At 46.4% G+C, this 9,647-nt stretch overlaps 2 protein-coding genes across 2 annotated transcripts; both read left to right on the top strand.

Moving 5' to 3' along the window:
- The first annotated feature begins 1,091 nt into the window (after window positions 1–1,091).
- On the top strand, window positions 1,092–3,036 carry LOC104048778 (C-type natriuretic peptide 1). The gene is made up of 2 exons (XM_009509338.2): window positions 1,092–1,376; window positions 2,491–3,036. Exons 1-2 carry the CDS (start codon window positions 1,278–1,280, stop codon window positions 2,794–2,796), a joined length of 405 nt encoding a protein of 134 aa, XP_009507633.2. The 5' UTR covers window positions 1,092–1,277; the 3' UTR covers window positions 2,797–3,036.
- A 5,503-nt stretch (window positions 3,037–8,539) lies between these two features.
- On the top strand, window positions 8,540–9,416 carry LOC135316559 (natriuretic peptides A-like). The gene is made up of 3 exons (XM_064470160.1): window positions 8,540–8,752; window positions 8,842–9,136; window positions 9,266–9,416. Exons 1-3 carry the CDS (start codon window positions 8,642–8,644, stop codon window positions 9,289–9,291), a joined length of 432 nt encoding a protein of 143 aa, XP_064326230.1. The 5' UTR covers window positions 8,540–8,641; the 3' UTR covers window positions 9,292–9,416.
- The last annotated feature ends 231 nt before the right edge of the window (window positions 9,417–9,647 follow it).

Below are 9,647 nucleotides of genomic sequence, written 5' to 3'. Positions count from 1 at the left end.
TGCCCCCAAAACAGAAGAAGGGTCATTTCTTGATATGGAACCTAGTAAAAACCTCATTAGAACAGATGGGTGGTTTGGAGAATCAGTTATCTAGAGCCATCTTCATCAGGGCACCCACACATCTCCCAGGTGCTTTCACGGTAGAGGGAGGTCTGGCCAAGAGCAGTGATTTAAATACCCTCAAGACCCTGGCTAAGAACAGATTCAGTTTCTTCTGCTCCCCCCTAACATTTCACAGAATTAATTTTGTTTGAAGCTAGTGCTTCATAAAAAAAAAAAGAAACAAAAACAAACAAACCCCCAAACCCAAAAACCTCAAACTAAAACAAAAAAACCCAAACAACAAAAAAAAACCACAAACAAAAGAACACCCAAAACACAAAAAAATCTCACAACCTAAAAAGCCACCGAAGACACATTCTGATCCTGCAGCTTTTTAATGTCCTTGTAACTGTACCTGTGGTAAGAAAGATGTTGGAGCTGTCCTTCCTTTCAAACTAATTTCAGATTTAATAAAGATTATGTATGATAAACTGAGGAAAAAAAACCACAGAGGAATGTTTTAGGCTGGATCCAGGGAAAAAGAGCAATTTCTTCCTCAACTTAAGCCATGTAGAAGCTTTCTGTGCATGTCAGCCTGGTTTCAGCCACACTTCTGTCACTCAGGCCAATACTATTTCAATTTACTTGTCATTTTCCTTAGGACTTGGATTTCCCTTCTCCAACTCACACTCTTTTGTCTCATAGGTTATTAGTGCCACGTTATGATGTCAGGTAATAACACTTAGTTCTTACACAGTGTGTTCTATGAGACCCTCGTCCCTCTGATTTGGTACTTCACGGTGACAAAGTAGCCCGGTGAACACATAGTGGCTACAATTTGGTTCCTGTCTCACTTTATACTTCTCTCACAATTATTTTTCTCTGGATGGAAATAAAAGGTTTAGCAGTCAACCCAAGGAACACTGAGCTAAGCGAACTGACAGGCGGCACCAAGACAGCGGGCTGCAGAGACCTGCAGATTCACAGCAGCAGAGCGATGCTGCATTGCCTAAGTGTAGTGCTCCTTTTATTCTCCATCAGAAAAGAGAACCGTTTCCTCCCTCCTCCTCCTGGGAGAATGAAAACAGATCAGAACCTCAAACCAATCCTTGCACTGGCAGGAACTCAAAAGGTAGACTTGGGAGGGGTTGGAGGAAGATATAAAGGCTGGTAGCTGGAGACACAGAGCAACACTGGAGACACTCAAGGGGAGGAGGAATTAGAGACACCAAAACATGAAGATGAACCTGAAACTTCTTTTTTGCCCTGGATTCCTTCTGCTGCTTATTGTCAGTCAAAACCAGGCAAGGGCCAGGCCCATTTCCAGCTTACAGGTAAGTGACCGGCTGCTCAACAGAACTGAGGGGAGCTGATGCTTCTCTAAGCCTTAGACACTTCAGATGAACTCCGTTTCTTCCAACCCCAGCTAAAGCAGTAGGAGTCACTCAAAGAGATCACGACCGCAGGAACCCTGAGGTGGGCAGACATGGAGTTACTAAATGGAGGGAAACTAAAGTAATGGATTACTGGATTTAAATTTCTGATCACATGAGGCAATTGAAAGGGAAATGTCTTTTTTCCTGGGGGGTCAATTTAGGGATTGCAGATTTGGGGTCATCCTGCGACTGACTGAAGCAATGCATTTTTGGAGTAAAAGAAATTTTTCTGGAAGGACTCCGATCCAGAGCCCCAGAGCAGTCACCTGCATGCTGCTCCCTGAAGCCCCTGGTTTAAACTGAAAAAGGAATTAATGGGTTGTACCTGCATGATCTCCTCCTCAGCTCAGTAGTGCAGTAATGCAGTCCCTGCTTGCAAGTCCCAGATGTAGAACATGAGAAAGAGAAAGTGTGTGTGTGTGTCTGTGTGTGTGTCTATGTGCAGGAATTCCAAGTCATTAGGAAAACACATTTCAGCTACCTGACCAGGGATCTGGTATTGCCAAATATGAAGTAACCTCCCTATCTGTAAAGAAATATAATCCTTCTAGCACCAGTTTCAGCATGTCTCCTGTCACTGCGTTGCTTCTCTTACTATTCTAAGGCACCAACCATTTTTTTTCCTTGTTCCTTATTCACTCTTGGCCAAGCCTCTTTCATCACCTTTAACAATTTATCCCATACCCCAGACCCCTAGCTCCAGGAAAGACTTAACTGGCAGTTTGTCGGCTCAGAACTATAGAATACAGTAACAGCAGAGAGCCTTAGAGCATTTTGAGAGAGTGTACAGTGTTAGCTCAGAGCAGCTTGATGAGCCAGAAGAAACTAAAGATAACCATCATCAACTTCAGAAATCAGTTCAGTACTTTCATCTTTTGATAAATGTTCAAAATAAATTTCTCCAAACTTAGCATTGAGCATGGCTTATATAAAAATAATGACAGAGTTCCCAGAACCCCTCCTTTTTCTCCTCTTCTCCCTCTCCACCACCTCTACCTTTCCCTTCTTTCAGAGTCTGTCCAAACTGTTAGATGAGGACCTGGAGCATGCCCTGGTCTCAGAAGAGAGAGACCGTGAGCAAGACGACAGGATCCCAACAGGTGCCTTCAATCAGCAAGATGCTGAATTCCAGTGGACCCAAAGCACCAGGGACCAGCCTGAGAGCATGTCCATGGGTGACAGTGGTGTCCAGAGGTTCCTCAGCAACCTCTTAAGTTTACCCCGTAGATACCAAGGCAGAAGCAAGAAGGGCCTCTCCAGGAGCTGCTTTGGTGTCAAGCTGGACAGAATTGGGTCACTGAGTGGACTGGGATGCTAACGGCTTCCTATGGTAAGAGAAAGCCAGAGGCAGGTGGTCTGTGTGTTCATGTATAACTTGCATAAATATGCAGGTGAGCAGATTTAATTCATGGAAATGGTCCTTTAAAGTAACTTTTACCCTCCTATCGCAAACATAGTTTACTAATTTTACCCTCCTCAGAATTCAGTTATCAGATGTATACTTAAAACCTGTGAATGCCACATCTCTGCCTTACCTGCTTCACTCCTTTCTCCAAGTCAGCTGTATGCATTTCATCTTGTCGCAGAAGCCAGATCAGAGAGGTTTTCACCAGCTCCCCAGGGATGCTTGTGTGAATCCAAAGAAACTCTGAGCAGAACAGTGGACGTGAACCTGGCCCTAGAACAGTAAGGAATCAGTTAATTTCCATGTGCAGAATCCTGTCCACTTCTCTTCCTTTTACTTATTCCTCTGCTTTCTTGACAGGACTGACTTTGAGGTTTCAAAGGACCTGTTGCCTTTCAGTGAGATATTCAGCCCTTATTCACATTGGCTCCACCAATCCACCTACTACATGATGTACTGAGCACACTGCACCCCACTTCTCCCCTGAATTACTTGGCCAATAGAATTCACTGTTGCTGTACTGCCTGTTTGTATCAGAGTAACAATTTGTGAACATCTATCTGGAATTTAACTGAAAAAAGTATTTGTACTGTTTGTGTTCTAAATGTATAAATAAACAAGTCTCATTATGTCACAGAAAATAAATTGTTTTCCATAATTTGGTGAATTTTCTTCAAGCCTTTGCTGTGATTCTTTCATGTATCATTCTTGAAACTGAAGCAGTGCCCCAGTTTGCAGTTAGACACAATCCACTAGAATTCAGAAGCTCAGAGGATTGTTTTCTGGTAAAAAGGACTTTTCAGCTACTCAAAAAAAAAAAAAAAAAAAAGACGACACACAATCAAACAAGCCCTTCTTTTTACCAAAAGAACCTTTCTGAAGTTAAAATATTACTATCTAAACATTATGGGAACAAGACCAACACAGCCATCTTCACAAGAGAGTCATCAGAAGCCAGGACACAAACCCCCAGGTCTTTGACCACCACAATTTGAACTAAAAGGGTAGCTGCCTTAGCTGACATCAGTAAACAGCTGTTACTCTACATTTGGATCTGCCACCAACAGAGGAATGAGAGCTACATTTTACAAAAAAAAAAAAACAAAACCCAATTATTTCTTACTAGTATATCTCATCCAATAAAAAAAAAAAGCTACCCTTCTTCGAGGAAAGTTCAAAGGCACCCTACTCCTCCATAGGCAGATCCAGATATTGCAAAGCATTTTTCTAACAAAAAAAAGTCAAGGATATACAAAAAACATATCTGACCAGTTCTATTTTTCAAGCAAACCAACTATTCACTGAATCTAACTATGAACAAATTGGAGAACAGCTACTTGGCAAACACCCTGAGCCAAAGGAATTCTGTGTGAAGGCTGGTTTGCCAAGATCATGACTGTGCCATCCCGATGCTGATGAGAGCCGAACTCTGCAAGCAGTCCCATGAAAATCAGTAAGGCTGCTCACACAAACGTCTACACTGATGGTCACAAATGATGGCACGGCTGTTCACTTCCAGCCTTTTGCTTGGAGTGGACAGATGGGCCACACAATTGTACTCCTCCCATTGTCTTGCCCACAAGACAAATGCTCCTAAAAGAAAGTATTCTGGTAATAAGCCTGATCCTAACAGGACCCCTGGATATAAACTGCAACATGGAGCACAAACACTTATGCAAAACAAGTTCGTCAGCAACCCTCTAGCTGTGTGTGCTCTGAATCTCTGGCAGTTCGGCTCTCTTAAGAAAGCCTGTTTGCACAGAGGAGCTAGAGGTCTAGTATCTAGGCCTGCCTTTATCACTTAAATTTTGTGATTAGGTTCTGCTCCTTCTAACCACAATTCCCACAGAATTAAGGCAATCCAGAACCTGTTGGAGAGCTATTCAGAGCCAAAGCTCTTCTCTCTTGTGCTGTTTTCAATATATAGCTCCCATCCTGAAACCACAGACTTGCTCTAGGAAGGATATCAGTACAACAAGCTTATAATTGTATGTTTCAACACTTAAGAGCTGACTACCAGAAAGCACAGAATGATTTGTTAATGGAGGTACTGTCCCCTTGCACTAGCTACCAACAGCTTCTCTCACTAACTTTTTGCAATCTTTTACCCTTTCAATATCTCTTGGACATATAGAAGCTACCATTAATTCTACCAGCCTGTGGCTATTCCATCCTCCAGAATCCTCCTCTCCTCAGACCAGTAGTTACGAGACTATCGACACAAATCCCAAGCAGAAAATTCAACAACATATCCTGAAGGCTTCTCTAGTTAACTGGTTTTTTTAAGTCTTACGCTGTTTGCTACTTACTCTGCTTAAGTTAACTTTGATAACAAAGCAACAGTGAAAATGCCCTAAACAGACACCTGTTAGCAAGGAATGGCCTCACCATAGGCACCCCTGAGCACAAGCTCTTGAACAATAGAATAGTCCATATAATTAATTTATTATACTCTGCATTGCCTTTCCTAAGTAAAACAACAGGAAAATGAAGTATTTCACCAGTCAGATTAAGAATTAAAGTGGGGAATGGAAAATGAAAAAATAAATAATCTTTTAGCATAATTCACATATCAACAGACAGGCTACACATGTCTTAAAACTAACGCTGCGGTTTGATGAGTGTGAACAGCTTTTCTAGATGGAGCCCCATAGACGGCATAGTAATTCATGGACAAATTCTCCTGGAGGTCCAGACCCTTGTTGGGCCACACAGACAAAACTCTCCTTTGCATTAGCTTCCATCATACAAAGAGCTCTGCCCTGCACAAACATGAACAAAAAGATTTCTGATTCATTATTCTAACTTAACACACCTTCATACAGTCAGGAAGAGATTTTTCACTTCTTTTCCCCAAATACACAACAACATACTCTAAGAAGCAGCAGACACACTTATGTATGGCAACCTGACAGGAAGCATCCAGCTTTCTTAAATAGCATCCCTCTTTGGTTTTGCTAGCCCCGGGCCAGGCCCAGGTACAACCTATATGGTGGAAAGGTTAATCCACACAGCCCATGGACATTATGGTGTCAAACAATGAAGAGCTAGTATCTCCTGATGGTTGGTGCTAACAGGAAGGTTACACCTTCCTTCCTAATAATCCTGGGTCTGATAGCTTGCTCCTAGCTCTCAGTAACCCAAGGAGCAGGTGTATTCTCACAGGCATAAAAGCTTCCTTATGTTGAAATTTTGACACTGAACACACTGTTTCATCCAATGAAGGATAAGTGGTACTGGAGTTTGTTTCCTTGAATTTCCTCAGCCTGTTTCCAAACTCAGCTACACTAATATAAACTGCAGATCATTGAAATTATTTGCAGATAAAGTAACAGAGGTCAGAGGAGGTTGAAGACTGAGCTGTGAGCACTTGTGAACAGAACCCTACAGAAGATGAATAAGAAACAGATAACAGCTCCAATTCCACAGAGGTTGAGCTGGTAATGTGTCATCCCATCACCTGGCATTTTGTGTGAATATTTTAAAAAGCCACTTTTCAGAAAGCAAGAACAATTTATTTCACATAAAAGGCTCCATAATTAGATCCCTAGGACTGAGGCCAGGTGTGTTTGCACTTTAGGTAATTTGCTGAGTTCTATTAGCATTTAAATAATCAAAGCTAACCTTTGAAGTTAGCATGCCACTCAGCCGGGAGATGCTCATCTCTAGCTGCGTCATTTCCATCCCCACTAAGCAGCAGCAGCAGCACATGAATTTACAGACTAGGATTACAGAAGTTGCTGAGGAGAAAAGCCTGCAACAAAATTACTCCTACACAGAAAGAAACATACAGATATCTTTCTCAAATGTGTCTGCTTTTGGGATACCTGTTTATAAGTGACACTAGGCAGCAATCAAGATTTGGTCTAATCTAAGACTCAAGTCCACCTGGTTTATTATTAGCAGGCTAAATTGTATTTGTTTCCCTTGGTCAGCACACAGATCCTATATGCTCTCACTGCTTTACCCCTTCCCACCCCTGCCTGTCTGTACTACACACAAAATCCAGCATCCTCACCTTAGCCTTTATTCTGTATCAGCAGAGCACTCCCACCTGATGTGAGCTTGCTTGCTTGCTTGCTTCTTCATGTGCCATACTTTCAAAACACACACCTCCTTTCCCTGCCAGATTCCTCATTGCTGTGATGCTTTAAACAAAACCACTTGCCAACTGTTAAGACTGCCGGATGCAGAGATCATTGTCCCACACCAGCTGACACTGCTAATTAGCTTCCAATCTAAGATAAATTATGTCAGCTGTAGGTAGGCTTGTGGAACAGAAGGGCAAGAAAATGAGGGGAGGGGATGTAAAACATAATTTCTTTGGCTTTGCTGAGCTTTAGGACAGCCTCTGAAATAAAGGCTCCAGCAGGAATCACTGCATATCAAGGGAAATCAGGGAGATTTATGAGTGTACTGGCTAAGCAAATGAGGAGGGCAGAATGCAGAGACTTAATGCAATTGCTTTAATATTACCCAGACAGTGATTGAAAGGACCCTGTCTACTGTTCTACCCACTGGATATCATGGGTTCTGCCTTTCATTCTGCAAGGATCTAACAGGGTCATCTTGATTTGCACCCCAGGACCAGTGGAAATTGTACTCATCTATAGCTGAAATTTGCCACTCACACCGGAGAGATGTCAAAAGTTTTACTGAAAGTTAGTAAGAAACTGCTCTAAAGCTCTGAGGTAAAATAAGAGAAACTTTCACACAAACAGGCTGCCTGTTACAGCTGCCACATTGGTAATTCAGGCGCTTTTATCTGGGGAGCCTAAATCCAAAGATCTACAAAATATCTTTCTTTGGGCTTTCTGGAAAGAACATTTGTTCCACAGCAATTCCTCCCTCCAACCCAAGCTGTGGGGGACAGAACACACCATCATTTATGGGAAAGATGGTGGGATATGTGGAGAAGGTGGTGACTGATTCACTGCTGTAGCCAGGCATGGATGGAGAGCAAGTAATGTTTATTGCAAAGTGGTTGGCTGTACCGTCACTCAGGGCAGACTTAGGCCACTAAAAGGTTAGTGCCTCTTAGCTATAGAGTGAAGGGTTTGCTGACAGTGCCAGAGGAAGGCAAGAACCGTCATCAAACGAATTTGCAAGGAAGGGAAATCTCCTAAACCCGAATTTCAGGATGTGGTCTATTCACACAGCGCAAAAATATGTACACAGAGAAGGAAAAGCTGTTGGGACCTGCTGCAGACAATGGAAAATTTCTGATTCTTCCCACTTCTCTCCCCCATGGAGAAGAAATGATCCGTCCCTCATGCCCTTGGAGGGGAAATGAACCCCCTGCTTGGGCCAGCTCACAGCTCCTGCGTGCCTGCAGATGTGAGGCAGAGCAAACGGGCAGGAAGCACAAGGTCCTTTCACTGCATCAACTCCTACCTAACAATGATGGAGAGCAGAGGGAGGGGAAATCACTGGGAAATGCGTGCTGCCAGGAGGGGAGGAGATGACTCAGGGCAGTTCTCTCCCTCTGGAGGATTTGCTGCACTCAGGGGACCCCCCTCTCCTGGAGGGTCACCTGTGGGGCCAGTTGTAACCAGTTCCCTTATCGAAACCGGGGGGCAGAGTGTGGCACTCCGGCTCCTGCGGGGATCTGGAAGGAGGCAGCTGAGCTCCCTCCGGGCAGAGAGTGGGGATATAAGGAGAGGTATCCGTGGGCAAAGCACCAACAGGGTGTCGAGCTGGGATGGGATAGGATAGGATAAGGATAGGATAAGGACAGGACAGGACAGGACAGGACAGGATGCAGCTCTCGGCTCTGTGCTGCGGGGCCTCGCTGCTGCTGCTCGTCCTGCCATGGGCAGGAGCGCAGCCGGCCGGCGGCGAGCACGGTGCGGAGCTGCGGTCCCTGCAGGTACCGGGGCCGGGGCGAAGCGGGCAGGAGCGGGACTCCCCGTGCCCCCCGCCGCGGCCGCCGCTCCTTCCCTCTCCGTCCCTCTGCAGGACCTCCTGGAAGCTCTGGGGCGGCTCCGGGAGGAGGAAGAGGAAGCGGGCCTGGAAGAGGAGCCGGTGGCCGGGGCTGAGGCCGGCGGCCCCGAGTGGGAGCTCCCGGGGGCGGCGAGCGGCCCGGGGGCTGCCCCGCTCCCGGCGCCCAGCCCTCCGCAGCCGGCGGAGGGGCAGAGCCAGTGGAGGAGCCTCCTCTCCTCCTACAGACGGAGGCACTTCTCCGGCTGCTTTGGGACGAGGATGGAGAGGATCGGCGCGCAGACGGGGCTGGGATGCAACCAGTACAAAGCCCGTAGGTGCCGGGTCGGAGCCCGCGGCTGCGGGAAGCGGGGGCGGCCGGGGCAGCCGCTGGGAGCGGCCGCTGTCCCCGGCTGAAAGCCCGGAGCGGCTCCCCCGGCAGCTCTCTGCCCTTCTCTCCCAGGTTTCTGGAGGAGAGGGAGAAGCTGAAGCCGGGGCCGGCTCCCAAGCGCTTCCTGAGCCTCCAGGCCGGTGTCCTGCAGCCGGACGGCCAGGCTCCCCCCCGGAGCCTCCGCGGGGGTCGGGTATGGAGCAATAAACTTTTGTACAAAGCCTGCGTTGCCTTCTGTGAGTGTTTTATCGGTCACGGTGTAGCACACGGTCAGAAGATGCAGAAATGCGCTCCCGAGCGCTCCTCTCCCTCTGCCCCGAGGGCTCGGTTCCCTCGAGCATCCCGCCCGGCCAAGCCTTCGCCGGAGCAGCGGCAGGACGGCGGTCGCCTCCTCCCGGGGCCAACGCTCACGCTGCACCGGAGAGGCCCTGGCAGGCACCCGTGCCAGCTCTGG

Source organism: Phalacrocorax carbo, chromosome 20, assembly GCF_963921805.1.
Source record: "Phalacrocorax carbo chromosome 20, bPhaCar2.1, whole genome shotgun sequence".
Classification (NCBI taxonomy): Eukaryota; Metazoa; Chordata; class Aves; order Suliformes; family Phalacrocoracidae; genus Phalacrocorax; species Phalacrocorax carbo.
The sequence above is the reverse complement of the archived record's forward strand: the minus strand, read 5'-3'. Positions and strand labels throughout refer to the sequence as shown.